The following is a 22,405-nucleotide window of genomic DNA, read 5'->3' on the forward strand; positions in this document are numbered from 1 at the left end:
ACAGCCGCAACCAGCAGCTCGCTGCGTGCACGGGTGGCTCGGTGCCCTCGAGGAGCTGTGGGGTGGGAGGATCGGCTTCCTCCCAAAGCCCGGGGTGCCTTGCCATCGTCCCCCCACCCCGAGGGGTCCCCGGCCCCGCCGCCCCCCGCCCCCGGTCACAGCGCCGCCTGCGATGCGGTGCGGTGCGATGCGATGCTCGTGGCGGGGAGGCGGCGGCGCGGGCATTTGCATGGGCTGAAGGCAAAGCGGCTTCGCCCGTCTGTTTTATTTTTAGCTGGCAGCTCAGCGCAGCTCCGCTCCGCCGGCGGGGCGGGCGGGGCGGCAGGCGAGGGAGGACCGAGCCGGCAGGGCGGGCGGGCGGACGGGGCACCGGCGGAGAGAGGTTACCGCAGGCGAGCTGCAGCCAGCCGGGCTGCAGAGCGCCGCCGCCCCCGGCCCCCGCCCCGGCGGCTGCGAGGCAGGGAGAGGCAGGCAGCGGCCTCCGGCGTTCCCCCCGCTGCGGCCGCGGCTCACCTCGGGCTGGCGGCTCGGTGCCTGGCTGCTCCCCCGCCGCAGCCGCGGCGCGCCGGGGCCCTCCAGATGGCCAGTCCCGGGCTGGAGCTGGGAGAGGTTCAGCCTCCTCCCGAGCCCCCCCAGCCTGAGCTGGCCTTCACCGAGGCTCAGAAGTGGATCGAGGTAAGACCGCGGGATGGCAGGGGTGCGGGCGCCTGGCCCGCATCGGGGACACCCCGCGGGACGACCCGGTGTCCTTCCCCTCCGCGTCGCGGGGACTGTAGGCATTTTATTCCACGCCGAGCTCCGTCTCGGCCCCCCCCGCCTCCCTTCTCCGCTTTGCTCGCTGCAGGGAAAGCAGCCGGGGCCCGCGGCTCAGCCCCCGCGCAGTGTGCGCGCCTTTAGATGGGCCCCTGTCCCCCTCCCAGCGCATCTCTTCCAAACTTAATCTCTTAATCGCATTTCCCCTCCCCGCCCCCGGGGTTGGGATGAACGAGGCGGCTGTAAACAGGACCCGCGCAGGTGCGCGGAGCCGGCGGGGTTCCCGGGGGCGGCGAGGGCCCCCCAGCCCGGCTGGGCAAACCTCCGGCCCTGCGCCCTGCCAGCTCCCCTCGCCCGCGGGTGGTGGCCGCGGCCGCGCAGGTAACGCTCCGCAGTGCGCGGAGAGGCGGGCTGGGGCGGGTCAGCAGCGCTGCGGGGTGGGGGGGGGGGGCACGGACGGACGCGCACAGGGGGCCTGGGGCAGTGGTGTCCCGCCGGAGAGCAGCCCGGTAGTCCCTTCTCCCATCGCTCGGCCGAGCCAAGGAGAGACATTCAGGATCGTTCTTCAGGCAAGGCAGAAAAATAGATGTTTGCCCGGGCCATAAAACGCAAAGACAGGCAGGTGGCGGGTGAAATTTAACAGTTAAATATTTTGGCATGTAACAATAGAGACACTTTAAATAGCTCTTCGTCTGATTGCCGATATAGAACATGCGTGAAGGTGGTATAAACCCAGATACCAGGGTAACAGCTCCCTTCAGCTGTGGGCTTTGAATTTAATCTGCAGCTTTTAGTAAGCCTCGGTGGATTCTGTTTTCCAACAGTGGTTAGGCAAATTGTCATTGAAATTGTTGTGACTTTAAGATTCCCTGAAGCCCTGGGAATTTCAGACTGTAATGGTAGCCAGAAAGGTAATGCTGTGTCAGACCTCAGGGAATTGGCACTGACACAGTAAGCTGGCTGGTGTAGGACCAGAGGCAGAAGAACAACGAGGAATGTGAAAAGAAGGGCTTTTGTGCCAAGGAAAGGTGAGTATGCAGCCTGGAAGAGGAAAAGTGAAGTCCATATAAACACCGGTTGTCTTGGGAAAATGAATACAATGGTTTCTATATAGCCTTCTTTATAGTACCAGACCAAGGGACAGGCACGTGACTCCATCATACATACGGTACATAAAATACCTTGTGACCGTGAGTACTGCTGACTGCTAATGAAGCCAAGAACTCAATGGTGAAGCAATTCTCTGTAGATACCAAAGCTGCCAGCAATCACTCCAGGAGTGATAATAATTAAGGGAGTGTAAATCTTCCTGTATAAGAGCAGAAACTTGTGGGTCAGGCGGAAACTTCCCTCTTGAGCAGTTTATTCTGCAGTTCATGGTGACAGGATGTGTTGCGCCTGTTCTTGTGCGACCCAGGGCCTGATGAGCAGAGCAAAAGGGCTCTTAACTCCTTGTGCCCTCCATGCAGGCCCGAGAAGTCCATGTGTACAAAGGAAGCTGTCTATAACTTCTTATGTGTCCTCCTTCACTTTTTTTAATCTGCTTGATGCACGGATGACAAAGCTGTAATGTGCGTCGCGACACTGTTACTATTGCCACCGTCCTCTTGCCTGAGGGAGTGTGTCAGGAACCTGGAGCATCGCCATGGCTGTGGTGCAAGGGAAGCATCTGCCTTTCCAGCGATGCCCAGAGTGGATGCTCCTACTAAGAGAAAGGAGGAAGAAGCTACCAGTGAAGCAAATGTGGCTTAATTTGCCTAACACATTAGATTTCCTTTTAATCCTAGTTTGGTTTAAGCACTGGAGCAGGAGGGTTGTTAACTCTTCCAAAAATCTGGTCAGCACTCACCGTTGTAAATCTGGATGATTTGAACTGAGCCAGTTATGCAAAACTTGACATGTTAGTCCAAAGTTATTGAAAAGCAATGTCAATCTTAAAAAGAAATAAAATAAAAAAACAAGGAGTGTAATAGGTATCCACATTCAGTGTGCCAAGCCCTGTTGATTTGGGTGAAAAACAGAAATAGGGGTCATGCTGTGTCTGGCTACCAGACCTGTCTGCTTCAGCTGGCTCTGTAATTGTCTCTCACCAATTTATTCTTTGGCCTAGAGATGTTAGCAAGTGTCCAGTGTGGTGTTGTGTCTTCCAGCTTACTCCTGACCATTTGAAATGACATGTCTCTCAAACAAAAATAAAACAAACCATTAGGATTTCAAGCAGGGCTGGTGGATCTTCCTAGTACAGAGAAGACAGGCTAATGAGGATGTTAGCGGCGTGAGGCAGCTTAAAACCTGTCTTAGGCTGTAAAATAGTGCCACGCAAAGAAATGAAAGCAGAAATGGGCAGATTGAGTTTGCTGTGCATTTTTATTTCTGATGATTAAGTTGTGTGACTCACTAGTTGGATTCTCATCTGGTTTAAATCCTCGTGTGAGTGCTGTCACCATTGTGTAGCGCGGACAGGAATCCACCCTGTGGTCTACAGCGCATTTCTCCTCTGGTGGGGCTGGAAAGGGAGGCTGTCATCTTTTTACAGATGGGGAGGCAAGACACAAAGTGATGAATGTCTAGATCTGCAAGGATCGAGGTACTTCCCTTCCTCTGGTCCAGAGGTCTTGGGGTCTTTACTCCTTGGGTCCATGACCTTTCACCAGAGCAGGTCCTCTGGGTGCCAGAAATCTTCTTTTTCCTCTGCCAGCGTTGTTTTAATCTCGACGCTGCACTGAAGTTTGGGTGGATCCTCATAATCATCCTCTTGTGTCTCCCTGGAGCTCTGAACCAGTAGCACTAAGATGTTCCCCTGAGCAGGGAAAGGCACCAAAGCTCTGGCTGTTACTGTGAAGGCTGATATATATACTTAAGAGTTTGTGTTTTCTAAGAGAGTATTTCAAGTGGTGATAGATTTGGTGTCGTCTGTATGTTGCAGAAGATGGGATTTTGGAATTCTGTGGACTTTCCACTTTGATCGCAAGTCACTTTGGATAGGAAACTGGAGTTCAGCCTTGCATGCCTATTTAATTTTGCATAAATACCAACCATGCTTCCCTCTGTGTAACAGTAAACCAATCCTATTATTTTAGTTTAGCTTTGTATGTGCTACTTAAGTGAAGAATGCCCTGTTCATGATAAAATGAACCATATTAGTAGCACTCAGAGGACTTAAAATAAAGGCAACAAATGAAAAACCTTGTGAGCGAGCTACATCAATCTGCATTATTAAAGGTGCAGTATCTCATTTCAATTAATGCATCTCAGTTTCACTGAAAGAATATATCAGCCTTGTAAAGCCTAGTGGGTTACTACAGCAAAATAACAAATCTAAGTTAATCTAATGGCCTGTAATTTTAAAAAGTCAAGGTTCCCTGTATGTGTGTTTAAACTGGAATAACTGATGGCTGAAAGAACATCTGTATAAACAGAGTTATTCTTGCTGCAAAGATTCATAAGAGAGAGAGAAATACAGTAATAAAGTCGCCTTTAATACCGGTGTAACTCCTAAGGGTATTGTTATCTCCTCATCGCACCTCCTAGCCTTGCCTCATTAATATGCTCTCTCCTCATTGTTGAGGCTTGGTTCAATTAGGAATGGCTTTTCCGTAGACTTATATTCCTTAGAAACTTTGCCAGCTGATAAGAATGCTTCCTTTATAGTTGTATGGTAATAATAAACAAGTCATGTTTTTCTGTTCCCTATGGTCAGCGCTTGACTCTGCTATTCCCTCTAGATGTGTATAGGCTAAACCCCATCAACTTCTAAGTCTGCTACTCTTCTCCTATACATATATATTCCCCTGGAGAATTCTCTTGTTAAGGAGAAATTTGCCAGCCAGAGGCGTTTGGGGGTGTGGGGGTTATTTTCTTTTTTTCCTTCTAGCAAAACACTAACCTCTGTTAGTTTTCTGTATTGAAGGTGGCAGCTTTGAGTTGGTACTTCTGCACCACTGTCTCTGCGAAAGAGTATGAGGGGTGTAAAACCAGGAAAGTGACTCAGGCAAATAAACTTCATGCGACTGTCTTGTGCTAGGAGTCTGGAAACAAGGTGTCTTTAGGGCATCCCTCCTTTGTGCGGATAAAGTGCGAGAGAGCTGAGGTTTATGGCTCCCATTGCAAAAATGTAACTTCAAAGGAGATAAAGGTAGTTAATTGACAAAAATCTTGTCTACTTGGTGAAGAGACTTGATTGGAAAATCTGCTGTGGAGGTCCGGAACTTGAGGAACACACAAGTTTGTTTATGTGAACTTCAAAATGTGGAATGACACCGAGTGGGGTGCCCTGACCTTGAGGAACATCAGAAAAGTATTAATTAAGCTAACTGATACACAGGTTATACAAGTAACCTATGTCCCACAGGAGTGTTTCTATTTTCAAATATGTGTAGACATCTACTTTTCCTTTGCTTTGAAGATGATTTTAAGATCCTTGAACTCTAGTTCCACTGGACATTGATACAGTCCCTGGAATGGAACTGTGTCCTGGGCTGCATCAAAAGAGGCGTGACCAGCAGGTCGAGGGAGGTGATCCTGCCCTTCTACTCCACTCTTGTGAGACCCCACCTGGAGTACTGCGTCCAGCTCTGGGGGCCCCAGTACAGGAGAGACATGGAGCTGTTGGAGCAAGTCCAGAGGAGGGCCACGAAGCTGATCCGAGGGCTGGAGCACCTCTCCTGTGAGGACAGGCTGAGGGAGTTGGGATTGTTCAGCCTGGAGAAAAGAAGGCTCCGGGGAGATCTAATTGCGGCCTTCCAGTACCTGAAGGGGCCTACAGGAAAGATGGTGAGGGACTGTTTATCAAGGAGTGTAGTGACAGGACAAGGGGTAATGGGTTCAAGCTGAAGGAGGGTCGATTTAGATTAGATGTTAGAAAGAAATTCTTTACTGTTCGAGTGGTGAGGCACTGGAACAGGTTGCCCAGAGAGGTTGTGGATGCCCCATCCCTGGAAGTGTTTAAGACCAGGTTGGATGGGGCTTTGGGCAATGTGGTCTAGTGGAGGGTGTCCCTGCCCACAGCAGGGGGGTTGGAACTAGATGATCTTTAAGGTCCCTTCCAACCCAAACCATTCTGTGATTCTATGATTCTATGGTGGTGCCTCTAGCCAGGCTGGGACCTTCGGGTGCCACTGCAGTCTTGCTGTTATTTGGATACAAATAGATCAAATCCAACAAACATTTTCTCCAGTGAGCAGTTCCAGAGAAGTCAGTCCAACTGCCTATGAGAGTATTTAAATACAACCATTTAAGTGTAGACTGATGCACTAAGATTTAATACTGCATGATGGTTTTATTAACCAAATATTGTAGGAAAGTTGTTGAATTAGCCACAAGCAGTGCCGACAGTTCAAATTTCTCAGCATTTAGCCTTTCCTTCTTCTTTTCTTCTGCTGGAAGAGTGTCTTACCTATATACTTGACATAATGTATTGTGAATTATCTTATTAAAATGAGCATGTGTATTCTCAAGCTAGAAGAAACCTATGTGAATAGCTTAGACATCTAAGTTGTCTGATCTGTGAACACCTAAAGTTAGGCCGGATTAATCCTTCCCACAGTGTCTATAAGGCAACCGTGAAGGGTCAAAAGGTGTGTAGCTGGCTTCTGGTCCTAGAGGGATGTGAATGCAGAATAACTTTGCTGTGGTTACAGTGACTGGACTTGGAGAGGAATTCTTGACTGCTATCTGTACATCTCCTGGGCAGTGTTTAGGGACTGCAGACAGGGCAGATGGGATGCTCTTCATTCTGGCTCGGTCAGTCATTCAGTGAAATGAAAACTAAATTGATTGAAAGGGGGTGGAAGAACCTGCCCAAACTCTCTGACCCTATCAAACTACCACCTTCTAGAAATTTTTTCCTCTCCTAGTTGCCTGGCAGCTGACCTCCTGTCCTGTATGCATAGACCCAATTCCCTTGTCATGAGATCCGTTTAAGCCATGTTACAAGTAGTGCTTGGCACGGGGGTGAGAATAATCAGAACAACAATACTATTGATAAAGGGATAATGTTAGGAAATGCAGGGCTGAGCTGTTAATTGTCTTAAAACTGAATTAATTTCTCCTTTCAGTACTACAATTTTAAAATAGGTAAAAGATCTGACCTTAACACCGTAGTCTGGAATGCCATTATGCAATTGGTGGTGAAGATCTGTTAATGCAGCTATGTAACCTCATTGCACTTGTTCTGCCAGTGTTAACTATATTTTAAAATATTTTTAAGGGAAAATATTAGTCCTCTAGAAAAGAAGGTGGAATATTTCCCAAGTATGGAGAATAAATAGAAGATTGATACAGCAGAATTGTTTTCTAGCTTCTAAAATGTGTTGGCCAATCTGGGAATTGTTATTTCAGTACAGGTTATAAAGCTTATATTTGTTTGAAAAAAATCTACCAGTCTGGAAGCTTTTCATCCATGGATGAATACTTCTGTGCGTTGGCTCTCTGCAGACACCCCAAGAAGAACAGTTGTGGAACAATGTTAAAGAAAAAGCAAGATTTATAGGGCTGCAAGTGCCATTTAAAAGGGCAGCTGCATAGGGGGAAGGTATGTACATTTTGGCATGAAGACCCTGAAGATCTAAGCTTTCCCTCCTTCTCCTTCCAATATATCATTTAAAGAGGAAAGTACTGTCTTTCCTTTCCCCACTCAGTCCCTTAGATCACAGTGACTACAACAGCTACGATGGCACCAATAACAACATCAAAATTGATAGCTGAAACTTCTCCCAGCTATGTTAATCGCTGTCTCAGGTGAAAGGGCTGCAGTGCATGTCCTCGAGACAGCCTTGCAAGAATGTGAAGAACTACAACACACCCCACCTTAAAATTTAAAAAGCCCTGCCTATTGCTACCTTTTATTTTATAAACAGAATAAATGTACTCCCTGTACCTGGGACAGGGGGAGTAATTGCCGGGGGAGCAGCTCTGCTGGAAAGAGCCTGGGGGGACCCGTGGGACAACAGGCTTGACACGTGTGCTGGCAGCAGGAGAGGTTAGCCCTTTGTGGTTATTCTGGAGCCAGTAGACTGGTGGAAGCGGTTGTTTGCTTCTGCTTGGCACTTGCTAGGTCACACCTGAAATACTGCATCCAGTTTTGGGGCCCAGAGTGTGGTAGGGACGTTGATAAGCTGGGGGCAGCTGAGCAGAGAGCCCCCAGGCTGGTTGGGGCTGGAGGACTTGCCCTGAGAGAGGCTGATGGAGCTGGGCTTCTTCAGGAGAGGTGGCTTTCTGGGGACATGGCAGCAGCCCCCCAGCACCTGTGGGCAGGTTTTTGAGAAGACAGAGCCAGGCGCTTCACAGAGGTATGTACATGGCAGGAGAGTGAGACACTTGTAAACTAAAACGGGGAAGGTTGTGACTTGGCATAAGGAAAAGTTTCTTCACCATGAGGCCAGTCGAGCACTGATGCAGGTTGCCCAGAGAGGCCAGGAGATCACCATCCCTGGAAGGCTTTGGGCCTCACTGGGTAAGTCGAAAACAGCTTGGTCAAACCTGGGAGCTGCCCTTACGTGGAGCAGGAGGTTGGACTATAGGCCCCCCCAGGTCCCTAGAAACCTGGATTATTCTGTGCATCTGTGACTTCTTGATAGGGAGTGAGTGAATATCACTTGATTTTATTTTTAATGCCTCTTTATTGGTTGCTTATATTATTGTAGTGCTTAAGAGCCTGTTTACATGAACAAGGTCCTTCTCTATACAAAAGCAAAACTCCTATGGCTTATGGCAGGCATTTACGCTGCTGACTTTCCTTTGTAGAAACTCCTCGAGGCAGTGTAAAATGTGTTTGGCTTCCAATCTAACTATTTCTGTTAAACCTGCTTTATTTTGGAAAACTCTAAATACAATTGATTTCCTTGTCTTGGTGAGATCTTTTTTTGTTATTTAATTCCTTGTGCACTGCTATAATTGACCATTAAGGAACTGAAATTATTTCCCTTGCTTCTCAGATCTTGAGGAGATGATGTGCAAGCTTAATTCTTGAGAATTCAGATGTTAAATCCTTAAGAAGTTTTTTGTTTGTACTATTAGCTGGGTATAAGAATCATCTACTTTGATAGTCACTCTGCTCAGTTCTAGTATAACTTGCTACTGTTACCTAGTTGTTTGTGGTTTTTTATTGTATGTGCATATATATAATGATTATTGCTAGTAAGCCTTACCTTAGCAGAATGACTTGCTTAAAGTTAGTAATAGAACTTGCTTCTGATGTTAAAATTGACTCGAAATAGTCTAGCAACTTCTTATTTGGTGGGGAAAGGAGAAAATCTGCTTCATTTGGCCATTTGAAGAGAAAGTCTTTTTTGTGGTTTCTGCTGTTCTGAGGTCTCAAAGCATCAAAGACAGCTTGATTTTGAAATCAACTTTGACAAGCTAAGGTTTTGAAAAATCATACTGCTGTGGCTTGTTGGCTCTGGTGTCATTGTCAGTGATTCACAGAGCACTTCACAGGCTAAGGAGCAGCGTGGTGGAGGCAGGGGAAGTAATTCTTTAATTCTGCTTTGTACGGCTGAATGAGTAAGGTAAGAGGGGAAATTCTCTTCATTAATCTCTCCTTCACAGACTTTTCTTCATGATCCTGGTTTGTGCTGGAAATAAGACAGGGATTTTTGCACTATGTGATCCCACAGTGAGTTGCATGAACAGCATGAATGGAAAAAATTCTCTGTGGTGTCTTTTCCCTCTACTGTTCTAACCTCCAAAATCTCCCCACCTCCATCAGATCTTTCCATGGGCTTCAGAAGAGTCACAGCCCTCTGGTTATCTACAAGCTATAGGGAAAGTGGCTGCACATACTCAACATAGTGGAAACAACAGGAGTCCTCATTCTGAGACAGTAAATACCTTCCCTGTTGTCTCCTTTCCTGTAGGCATTGGTAGATCTGGCACTCAGAAGCGATCAAGTCTCTAGCTGGATTACAGTATCATTTAAAAAATAAATTAGGCTGTTACCTGCCTTCTGTTCCTCAGATTGTACATTGCTGGGATTCATTTTTTTCTTCCCAACAGTGAGGAGCTGAAATCTGTAAAAAGATTAATACACAAAAGTTCCCAAAATTTATTTTGGACCTAATACATCCAGCAAAAGTGCAAGTCAATGTCTTTGGCATATGGGATTGATAATGCTTGATAGCACTGCATCATGTGAAATCCCTTACGCAGGATGGGACTCTTGGAAGGAGAAATTGTGAACCAAAGATGAAGAGAAGTCTATCTTCCAGTATTGGAACTTTCCAGAGTGGAAGAAAAAATCTGCAAATGACCTTTCCACTAGAACTAGAAGGCTAAGAAACTCAGATGAATTTGTACTTCAGCAGCAGGCCACAGACTGGTACAAGTAGTTGTAACCTTTGCTCTGACTTGAAGCACAGTCTTGCTTTTGCGTAAGCAGAGGCTGATGCCCGTAAATAACTGATTTCAAGTGGGAGCAGAATGGTTGCATGGCTACAGAGGACAAGGGGCTGAGGTTAAAAACTCTTTGTGGTGCTTTGCTTTGCAAGCATTCTTTTCCATGCAATGCACAGGCCTACGTTATGAGGTTGTATGACAGCAGAAGATTGTGGCTCTGGTGGAATTTAGAGATCTTCCTACAATGTCTTAAAACAAATGTAACCCCTAAATCCAAACCTATCACTCCAGTCTTCAACAGCATATAAATATTCTAGGAAATTGTGGAACTCATAATTATTTAATTTCTTGAATATAAGTGATGATGTTTTATACCTGACATGGGTGTATCGGGTACTCCCCCCCCATCTCCTCCCAAACAAACTCTGAAAATCTTTCATCCAAATGCCTACTTCACTAATCCAGAAAATTCTTAAATAGGAGATTTTTCTTCCGTCTACTGTCAGAGAAAGGAAGCTTCAGTGTCTGAGGAAAAGAAGAGGCTTCTCCCCCCTTTTTTTTTTAATAATTCATTGTTTTATGTATTATTAATTGCTTGCCTTTGTTAACAATTTTTCTTGTATTTTTCAATTTTTTTGTTTTTTGTGTTTTTTTTTTTTTTTTTTTCAGTTTAAAAAGGAGCCATGGTGTGTTAGCTTAAGTCTGCTATTTAGCAGCGAGCATTTTCTGACTGGATTTGTGGAAGGGCAGGGAGGAATGAGGAGATGCAGAAGTGACCACCACGTCTCTGTCAGACCGACGTGGGCAGGGATGCCCAGTGTGTCAGGGCATTCAGGGCTGAATCCCTTGGCTCTGTTTCCGTGCGATTGTTGTGATTCATTTCAGTGGGCTAACTTGCATGTGTTGTTGCAACAAAATCAACTCTGGAAACTTTCCTTCAGTCCAGAATCATAACTGTAAATATGTAATCTAAACAGAAAAAAAAAAAATGACAGCAACTATATAAGTGTTTTTTTCTGTTTATCATTTTCCTGATTCTGACGAATTGGTTTTTTCAAGTTGTGATTTGGAAAATGGAAAGCCCTGATTTGGGAGCATACATGTGCAGTGTCTGTCTTCTGCCAGTGTTTGGATCAATTAAAGATAGCCAAGAAAATAAACTGTTTTCCAGAAAAAATTTTGCTGGCAAGAAAAAGGAGGTGTCAGAATCGATGAGTCATAAAGGTGACTTTCTCCTGAGTTGAAAGAAGTGATATAAAAGCTTAGCCTAACATCCTACTCCTCCCAAAAGCAATTTTTATTTCAACAAGGGGGCCTTTAGTTTTGGAATAACATGAAAAAACTCATAAATCAACAAAGTTCAAGCAACTCAAATGATCCTTTATTAGAAACAGCTTGCCTTTTCTAAAGAGAAGCAAAAATACCCTCAAAACATTTTAATTATGAACATGCAGATCTTCAGTCTTGCTGGGACCTTATTTTCTCCTTCCCTCATATCAGTGCCGCTCCTCAGCTGAGGGTGCTGGGTGGATGGGCGCTTTTTGTCAAGGCGGGTACTTCTGCCCGCTGAAGGTGCGGGGCACAGGCAATGTTATACTTTTTCCTCTGGATGGCCTGGGCACGTGGCCACTTCTGGAAGCGGAGGTGGTTCCAGCACAGGCGGGTGTTGCGTTGCGGTTCCTGGCATCCAGAGCCTCTTAGATTGGCACAGCACAGCTGAGGGTTTAGAGATGCCCTGTGAAGAGATGAGCAGAAAGGGAGCAGGGTGATAAAAATAAAGCTGGTGAAGCTGCAAAGTAATTTTACCTCCCTCACTTATCTTTCGGTGATTATTTTCTCCCGGGAAGCAGTCCCCAGTTAGATTGGTATGGGTGCTCTTCAAAGATGAACATCGAACTGGATTTCTTCCAGCCCCGCACATGAAAGATGCACTGCAGTTGGTGCTAGAGCCTTCTCAGTATCCTAAAAAAAAAAAAAGATCCATACTTTCATTTAAAAATGCATCTCAGTAATAAATGCCTTGCTACTTCCTTCCTTTCCCTCATTTTGCTTCTTGTAAGCAGCTTCAGGGGAGAAAGTAAGCAAAGATGTTGTAGATAGCTGTGGGCTAAATTAATGAAAACTCACAAGGGTAGCTCTGAGGTGACATTCCAGTATGATAATAGAAAACTTGTCTACCAGTGCTTGTGGGATTTTATCCATTAATTTCCATTCATTGTAGTTTGCTAGTATCTCTGATGTAGCACTGCTGAATAATAGTTTTAATTCTTTACTTTTTTTTTTTTTTATTTCATCCAAGACTCTTGAGTGCATATTCTAGTTATAGGCAGATCTGGTATTTGTGGTTTTTCCACCCCCCTCAATATTTGTTAGTTTTTCAGTGCAGCGCTTAATTCTCCAGTGCCATACTGGGTTTTCTTTTTCATTTTAGAATTGTGTGGAGAAAACTTGCATTTCATCTTCCCACATTAAGGGCCTTGAAATCAATAGATCAAAGCCAGAGCAGGCTTCTTGGAAGTGGGGCAATCTCAAACTGTGTTGAAAGCTTTTGTTTTCTGCCTTTTCCCTGTCTCTTAGTATCTCCCAAGAGAAGGAGGAGCATAAGGGGGATCTCTGTGTAGGGAAAGGGGAGTATCCCATCACTGTACGCTTGGGGTACAGGGCTACGTGACTAGGAGGAGCTGACTTCCAGAAGTAGCAGTGGTGGCAGCCTTTGTACAGGATGGGGAGCTCCAATATGAAGCATCAAAGTGACAGTTTCCCATGGCTTGATCTGGGCTCCAGTACTCCCAGAAAAAGCGCTGGTGGAGAAAGGGCCGTCAGTGTCAGCTATGGGCAGTGAACATTTTCCAGTGTGTGTGCAACCTCAACCAGGTTGAGGTTTTCTTTTAGGATTGAGAGCGAGAAGGCAGTCATCTCAAACACTGAAAGACAGGGAGAGAGCGAAACATAAACTCCTATGTTTCTATTTGGTGGGGAAGGAGAGGGCTTTAAACTTAAAACTGCAACTGCACGCAAGGCATAAGTGGTTGGTGAAGCAAAGGTGGCAAGAGTCAACAAAGTTGAGATGCCTATGTGTGTCAAAAACTCTTGCTGGTACTCTGTGTTTACTTTGAGTATGAGGAAAAGCTTTCTTCAAAAAGCAAGTTAAAAAAAATGGCTCTTCTACAATGTAGAAAGCATCTGGCAAGGGGAGAAGGTCACTCCAACTATGTACACTCATGTCCTGTGTTGTCCAGAGGTGTATCGTAGCAGTTTTCCTTAGGACAATGGCATGAGACAAAAGGAGCTGCTGTCTGACAGCTTCTCCGCAGCCAGTTGCATTTATGGATTGCTGTGAAAGTCTTGTAAATGACTGAGCAGTGTGTGTTGGCCTGTGCACTTGTCCTGCTCCTCTCTTCCTGCCAGAAGTCTAATGAGGCTGTTGGAGGGAAAGAGCATGCCTGGGAATTTCTAGTGTGGTAACTATAGCTTTTTCACTCCCAGTGCAGTGATGGATTATTTGGTCTAATACAACCAGGAGAATTATGACTTCGTTTTTGCTAATAAAGCAGAAGGGCTTTTTTTTTTGCTCATCAATAGCCCATCTGACTTCAAATCTGACTTTTGACTATAGGGGTCTGGGCCATTTCACTTGCTGTTTGTGTGGGCGAGGTTGGAGGATTTTGTCGTCTGTAAATGACTGCCCAACAACCCCTCTGTTAATGCAGAGCAGTATAGGTGGCAAAAGGCACTCACTTGATGCATCTGTCACATGGATGCTGCCAGCTGTCTGCATCCCTAAGTGCTTTAGATATCTTTATGTAGGAGAATGGTTATCGCAAGCTCACTTGAATAATTTGTGTGTAGTTGGTCATCCATCCTCCTCGTATCTTCCTATCTGCCGGTGCATATAGCTTCAAGGTTTTTCTTTCAAACTTGTTTCTGGGTTTCTGAATGGGCTCTTCTTTTTAGGGCTATTTTGCAAGACCGATAAAGCTGCATTGTCACTTCAAGCACCATCACAGGAACCAGAATATATTTCTTAGGTAAGAAATGCAGTATCTCTTATTTCCTGTGCTGTATGTTGGAGCTTAACCAAGTAGGTAAAGTCTTGGCTCAGAGCAACTGCTATGCCTTGAGCTTCTGATGAATGATCTTGTCCCATCTCACCATTTGGACAAGCCAGTCCAAATATGATGCAGAAAAAAAAAGTATAAGAAATTTAGTTGAAAGAATGGAAGAGATGAGGAGGAGCAGAGTCTGGACAAAGAGCATCAAGAGAATGCAACCTGTAACAGATAGGCACTTCAGAGGATATAAGCTAGATCAGGCATTTCTAATCCACTGGAAAATTATTTTATTTTTCTAGAGAGTCCTGGTTGGAGTCAGGATCATGATGTAGGGAAGACGCAGCTCTTTCTACTGGAAGTAGAGGATAGCAATTCTGCCTTCAGTAAGCTGCTGGGGAGAGCCTAATAGAGCTTCTCTGGTACACTGTTTCTGTGAAGTTGTTTCTTTTCTTAACAGTTACTCTGTGCCAGCATTTAGTATCCCCTTTCACCTTAGTGGAAAGTGCAAAGCGCAGATACGTACTGACTTGCCTCTTCTTTTTGGAAGAGACTAGGCTAATTCTCAAATTAATTCCAGAGTTGTACTGCTGTGTTTCTAAAGAGAACACTCGCTTCTTTCCTTTGCTGCTTCTGCCTTCCTCCTTCACACTCCCATTTTTGAAGTAGAAGGTGGCGGCGGCCGATGTTGGTTAAACTGCGGTGTCAGCTCCTGCTCTTTACTATGAGGTTGGGCTGAACATGTTGCTTTCCAGCTCTAGGCAGTTGTTCCTCTAGTCAACTTGAACAGCATTTCATCCTGACAGCTGTTTTGCTGACATTATTCCCAGTTATTTATTCATTGGGATTAAGGGCTTTCTGCAGCCAGAACTCTTTGCTGGGAGTGTGCCGTCATTTGACAGACCCATTAAACCAATAATTCCGTAGTGCTTAAAACTTTTAATTTGCCCTGCATCCTTCATATTTAGAGTTCCAGCTTAATTGCCCCATGGGCAAAGAGTAAAGGCTTTCCCCCCCACACACCTTTTTTTCTCCTCTGCAATATTTTTCAAGCCAAAACCTTAAAAGCCAGACTTTGTTCAGCTTTGCTTGCTCTTGGGGCACCACGAATACCACGTGTGTGCTTGGGGCTCTCTATACAACTGTTCCCTGAAAACTTAGTGAAGTCCATAAGCCACAAGAAGGTGGCCCTCTCAGCATGAGTTCGTATTCTTCGTTCCCTGAAGATGATTATTGCAGTTTCCAAATCTAGTCACATGGGTAGCACCATCTTGGGAAGAGAGTTCTTGTTATGGTGGTGATGATGGCCAGTGCTGAAGGTGCAGGTGGTGTCTGTCCAACCTGATGTCCTCCTCTCTCATGGTTCTTGTCAGCACACTTGGGCTGGATGTAGCTAGAGAAGAGTACTTTCTATTTTGGGAACATTTGGTGCTTGAGTGGCCATTCCTCTTGCTTCTCTGCTGCTTGGCAGTCACCTGGAAGTTACTTGTCTCTTGTGGTTTGGTAGCTCCAGTTTTAAGCTAACATGTGAGTGTTCCTCCTGTAATTAAAATCAAGAATCGGTTCTGTTTTGGATCTGTAGCTTAGTCTGTCCTGGCACTGGTCCAGGCTGGATGGAGAGGATTTGTTTCCTTATGCAGGTTGTTTTGCTGCCGATAAGCAGGCAAAGGAAGAACTCTGGGTTGCGTGCTCTTGCCACATGTTTCTTTTCTAATACATTTCTCACTGGCCTTGGGTCTCATGCATGATGAAGAGAATGTCAAGTATATGTATTGGTCTCTCATGGTCTGCATCTGACTTCAGCTCTGGTGACACCTATCCACACATTGTGTCTGTAGTGTTCGGTGCAATCCTAGAAAGAACTGAGATAACTCCTTAATTTTTATCATACCCATACCCTTTCCCTAGGCCCAACAAGTTGTTGTAATTTATCCTGCTGCCAGGTTGCACTGAATGAACTTGATATGCTTCTGGTGAACAGTTCTCTTGTGGGCTAACTATGGGTGTGAGAGGAGAAAAACAAAGGTGGTTTTCATTATTAGAAAGAACAAAGCCATGAATAGAAGGGTAAAAGAACTGATGTCCCTTTCAACAGGAGATAAATTTCCAATACTTTGTTCAGCTGATGTGTTGTATTTTTAGATTTAACTGACTTAGGTTTAAGACATTACTGATTTCAGATACCAGCCCATTTTATATTTGGAAAATACTTGGAAATGCAGGTATGTGTTTGTGAATATGATCTGACACAACAGAATCCTGTCTCTAGAATGAGAGAATAATATTAAATCCTATTAAAAAAGTAAATTCTGCTACTATATCTGTAATCAAAAGGTTCATCTTCTTGAAGTTAAAGACTATAACAACTGCCTTGCTTTCTTAAATTCCATCAGCAGAAAGATTTACTAGGTAAGTACAGAGAAATTGATTATTTATTTTTTTTCTTAAATGGGAGACTCAATTTACACGTCCAGCTTTCTCTCAAAGATGGAAGAATTAAAATTCCGTGCCTTCTGTTTGTACTGGCTTGTACTTGGCTATCCCAAGGACAGGTTTAGGGCCACGTTGCAGACCAAGCAGATGATCCAGCTAAGCTTGGTAGAAGTGGGAGTGGAACATGGCTTTCTAGGGCTTTGTTTTTTGCAATTAAAGTAAAAACTGCCAGCCCTGCCCTACAAACCCAAAGCCCACCAGTGCCCGAAAGCTCACCAGCTTGCTTCCATTTTCATTTTTGTAAAGTAGCCTATAGAGATTCCTGCATAATATATCTATTACCAATATTGCCTGGAGTTTGACAGCCCTTGACAGTTGTCCAGGCTGGAGTCAAGATTCTAACTTGATGTGACCTCTTTAATTATTTAGTCCCTGATGGGGAGATTTCATGAATGTGTTTCTTGAAAGGCAACATTTTTTGCATTTCCATCATTGGTGATGGCTTCTTATTTCTTTACTGAGTCCAGACGTTCACTAGCTTTGTTCTCTAGCACTCTGATTTTAGGGTAAGTTTTGTAACTTGATAGAGTGACTACTTCTGGTTTCTTGATGGTTGTTGCTTTTACCATAAGATTATATACTTAAATTTTTACAGGAGACTTATAATTTTGCCTTAGAAATTTAGCATGCTAAGAGTATCTTGGCTCTGTCAGTTTGGTCACTTGTTGTGGCTTTAAGTTAGGGTAACAGAAGTAAATTCCATAACTCAAATGGGAAAAGACATTATTTGCATTTAACTACATTGATGATTTTTTTCAATCTATTATAATGGCTTCTAACGCCATACAGATCAGCTGGTATAATATTGCAGAGAGCTGAGGAAGGCTCAGTGTATTCCTCTGAGAATACCTGACTTACTGCACCAATAAAGCTTTCATGTATACAGCACCAGAAAATCCAGCTTCATGCCCTCATGAGCAGCAGAGAAGACAAGTGAATACTAATGCAAATGATAATTTCCTGTATACATAGAACATCTCTGCTATGCATGGGCTACTGCTGGAGTTTTAGCCTCCACTAAAGCCCAGCCAAGTTATTTGACTTCAGGACAGCACAAGAAATCTTCTTCCACTGGATTTCTTAGTTGTTTTTTTTCCTTCCTGTTTTTCATTTGAGCGTTTACTTTGTCTGACCGATCACTCTTTTGGCACTTCAGTGCTTGCAGTATTTGTTAGGCTGAATTGCATGTACAAAGTTAAGAACATTAAGTTACCAAGAGGTGTGCTGTGTTCTCTCTGGGGAAATAGATAGATTTTTACTTTACTCATCCAGTACCCAGCATCTTAGAACCTGATCTCTCTGAAGACTGCTAAATACAAGCGAAATAAGAATTATCTGAATAATTACATGTGTTAGTTTCTGTCTTCAGTCTTGGAGAACGTGATGAAATTTGCAAGGTCAGGCCTGGAAAATAATACAATAGTGTTGTCTCTGCAAGCTCAATTCTCCTTCATGGGCATGCATATTAAATACGTGGTCACTGCTGTGTTTCTTCTGAGTATCTCTTTAGTGTGCAGAATGAATAGCGTAGCTCTTAATGAACAGCTATTCAGTGTTTCACTTTCTCCTTACTGTTCAACATGCAGTCCTATGCCATATTTACTATGTGCTATTCAAACCAAATCCCAAGGACAGAATTACTTTATCAGACTTTCGTGGTGCTCATCACGACAGTATCTTTGCAAAAAAAAATTCTTTGCAAACATGAATCATATTTTATGCCATCCCTGTAAGTACCAGGACTGTGGTATGGAGAAAATAGATTCAAGACTGTATGCTAATTTGAGACTCTTAAGACCTTGTATTCTTTGCCGTGTACTTAGCATTCTGTAGCATTATAGAGGCACAGCTATGGCTCTCTTCCCTGTGCTGGGCTGCCAGGCAGTCATAGCAAATGAGCAACGTGTGACTAGTAATCAGCTATCAAAAGCTTGATATAAATGACTTGACTAGTAACACAACTGAGTACAGTGGCACAAGCCAGGAGAGTATTCAAATCTCAGAGCAAGCCATGTAGCTGGCTGGAATATAAGATCATCTTTTCAGCTCCCTGCAATTCTGCATTTGCTGCCTACATACAAATTATACAGGCAAGGAAATATCATTGTCCTTGCTTGAACTGTTTCTAAGGCTTTCAGCCTCAGTCTCCTGTGATACGAGTGACCTAATGATTTTTTCTTGTTTTAATACTAGTTCTTTGTTCTTTATAATTCTCAGGCAGTTTCCTTTTCTCCTGTCTTCTCATTTCCATCACTCTCATACCTCACTGGACTGTGTGCTTTAAAGTTGGCACCAGCGTAAATGAAAGAGCAGTGTGGGTGCTGTTGAGTCACAAGATTTGGGACCATGTGCCGCCCTTACCTATTCTAACAGGAAAGGAGCAGGGCTGAAGTGCCCTTAGCTTGGAAACTTTTTTTTATCCTACCAGGATACAGTCCTAGTGATTTATTTCCCTTGCTAATAGATAATAAACTACTGTAATTACTAGTACTCTTCTGACTAGCATTGCAGACCTTCTGTCTTCACCTCCCTGGATAAAGCCTGTCAAAGACCTTGTCCAACATGAGTTTTCTGGGTTACTATACACATTTCAACTGGAATATAATATTTTTTCATGTTTATGAAACTTTTTGGAAATAAGAAGTCATGATGAATTAGGAGTTGGTACGTTAGGAATTTTGAAATGACCTGTGGTAGGAGACAGGGCTGGGCAGGCTAGTCAGTAACATCTGTCCTGTCATGTGGAGTCGTCTGTTCCTTGGTATTCAGGTTGTCTGGATTCTTTGGCTGAAATTCAGCACGTGAAGGTTAATAGATCAAAATTTGTCTGTCATAAAGGCTGTGGAAGCTTACTCTGTCAGTTTGTCTTGGTAGTGGATCTGCTTGCTATCACTATGCTATTCTAAATCTGCTTTATCTCAATAACGTCTTCACTAACTTCTGTAATTACGATGAAAAGTCAAACTGAAATGATTCATTTAATACCCACTATGCTCATTAATTTTTTTTTATACTGTACAATAGTATTCATTTGGAACTCTCTAAAATCTAAAATGTCTTGTGGCAGATTTGAAGTAAGGATCTATTTTTTTAGTTTAAAAATCTAAAAATTTCACTTTCCTCTTTTGATCAAACCATAAGGTTAACTGCCTGAGGCTGTTAAATGTACCTAACAAGAATAGATGCGTGTTATTTTTTGTAAGGGTGGAAGGAGAAATTAATTTCTTTGTAATAAAGGATCCATAATAAATTTGACTAGGAACCATAATAAATTTGACTTCATCTTGGTAATCAATAAATCAGTGTTATGGAAGTAGTATGACTTAGAGAGTCCAAGTGGTATGTCCAGTGTGACCCACAATACGATATTTTGAACTTAGTGTGCTAAATGTTCACAGGTAGTGGGCATTCAACAAAATAAAGGATTCTTAAGGGAATATTGTGAGGGACCTAGGATCAACCTAAACCAGTATAGTTGGGGTTTTTTACTTTTTTGTCTCCTTAGCCCTTCTTTGGACATGTACAAGTCAGTGCAGTTGTAGGGATAGCGCTGTCTCAACATACAACCTTCGGTTGTAAAATATGCCAAGTATTTTTGAGGCAAACTGTTGATAAGCTCAGGTCCTACTAGCTGTTGATTCTTCATGGTACCAGGAGGTCTAAAGAGAAGGTGCGTGTCAAGTGTGCACACAGGCACGCCAACCATGCATTTAAAATGATGTCACATTTCCCTGCAGCTAATTCTTGGAAGGCTGTGGGGACAGCAAAGTGATGCTATCACATTCAGGTAGGAGGTAAATTTCTAGGTCATCTCAGAGAATCACTCTTGCCTTGGAGACTCTACAGGTTTTAAAAAATTTTGGCTATTTCCAAAGTACATGGTGACCCTTTGCATGTTATGATAGCAGCTTGGTTTTTGTATCTGCATTTGTGCTGTGACTGTAACATGAACTGGCTTATCTCAAATAAAAGCTTCAGGGAATCGGAAAACTATATATTTAAGTTAAGTTTTAGGATGCCGTTGTAAAACTTCTATTACCGTTTTTGTAAGATAAATGTTGATCAGAAAGGAAACCTTATCTGTCTGGCTTTGAAGCACAGGGTCTACATCGTATGAGTCTCTTTTGATGCGTTGGCATGAAATCATCTCTGGGAACAATAGTTGCACTATGATAGTGGGCAGAAGTGGAGGATAGACTCCCAAATGGGAACACAGGTAAGCAGGATAAAAGTTTTGGCTGGAACCCTGGGAAAATGCTTGCAGCTAGTGTCTCTTGTGGAAATGAGGAGAAACTTGAGATTTTAGCACAAGGTAGCTTTGTGCAGGTTTCTGTTGATGGCAAAGAGAACGTGGAAGGTTGCATGGCAGACACTTGATAACCAGGCACCAAGAGAAATACCTTTTGATGTTAAATCCTGTAGATCCAGGTGGTTTCTGAAAAGCTGAGAATACACCTTTTTTTCCCAAAGTAGCTGACCTTGAAGTAAGGAGAGGAGCTGGCAAAGTTAAGCTACCCGACAGAATCAAGCAAGAGATTTTTGAAGCTGGAGTGTGCCTGTTGCACTAAATTGATCAAGACATTATCTTGTGCAGGCTTTAGAAAAAGCCCCAAATACAGTAAAGAAGGTAGTTGTATCCTGCTGGCAAGAATGTAGCCATCATAACTGAGACTTGTTTATTTTTCCTGTTCCTTCATATGTGTGAGCACCATCAGTTTCCCGTCTCTGAAAATCAGACTTTTTATTCTCTGAAGGGTGGAAGAAGGCGACTGGCTAACTCCCTCTGTGCTTTCTTGGGTGCTGTTGCAGAAAGCCTTACAGAAGACAGGCACAATTTATCAGTCTTTATCTAGTTAACCTCAACCCTCAAATTTTAGGGTATGGACAGTAACATATGCTATTTTAGGGTCATTAGTAGCCTTTTTCCTGTGATTTCTCTGACCAGGTTCTCACAGCATTTACCTGAAAGTGTTACGACTCTTGTAAATGCTGTTGTGGTTTTGTTTAATGTAGTATTAAAACAACATCAAGCATTTGGAATAAAACACGGTGCTTTGTTGATATCTTCTACTGTATGACCATTCAGTTCACCCATTAGATGTTACTGAGGACCCGATTTCTAAATAAAAATATGAACTGGAAATTAAATAAACAAGCAGAAAAATATACATGAAGAAAAAGTTTGCAAAGTAACTCTTAGTCACAAATTTGAATAAACAAAGTTGATTCAAGACTTAGTCACATCTTACCACCTCTTAAACAGCTTGATGGCTTTTCTTCCAGTACTTAAATAAATGTGGTGAATACAAATTCTAAAGCTAGATTTTTTCTTAATTGGTTTTGTCAAATGTAGATAATTGACTCTCACAAACCAAATATCAAAGCTTTATGTAAACTATTTGCTTGGCATATTAATTTTTGACTGGGGAAAGATGGTGTTGAAGCTTGAATTTATTCTGTGAATTCAGTTCCTGTGGAGATTTTTGTGACTGCCAGCATGAGGAACATCACCATCTTTATTTCAGGGGAAAATGAGTTTCAAGATAACAATGTTATGACATATTCAGTTGAAGCTCCTTTTACAAATGTTCACATGCATTAATGAGTCAAAGCAGAATGACAGACAAAGACAGAAGTAGGATTTTGATTGTCAGTCTTCAACAGTGTTTTATTCTATGTCATATAAACACTATTGAATATATGTAGGTACAGGACACCTGACCTTTTCATCCCACCCTCTTAGATTAGAGGCAGCTCATGCCACCTGCTCTAGGCCG

The 22,405-nt window shown here is 43.4% G+C and overlaps 1 protein-coding gene across 8 annotated transcripts in view; it reads left to right on the forward strand.

The window, feature by feature from the left end:
* The first annotated feature begins 343 nt into the window (after nt 1-343).
* Nucleotides 344-22,405, forward strand: part of LIMCH1 (LIM and calponin homology domains 1) — a 179,512-nt gene continuing 157,450 nt past the window's right edge. For all 8 annotated transcript variants that reach the window (XM_054825049.1, XM_054825050.1, XM_054825053.1 and 5 more), the window contains exon 1: nt 344-675. In XM_054825049.1, coding sequence (XP_054681024.1) covers nt 580-675 — 96 coding nt within the window. In that variant the 5' untranslated portion in view covers nt 344-579. The remainder of the gene's footprint in view (nt 676-22,405) is intronic.

This window comes from Grus americana, chromosome 4 (assembly GCF_028858705.1).
Source record: "Grus americana isolate bGruAme1 chromosome 4, bGruAme1.mat, whole genome shotgun sequence".
Lineage (NCBI taxonomy): Eukaryota > Metazoa > Chordata > Aves > Gruiformes > Gruidae > Grus > Grus americana.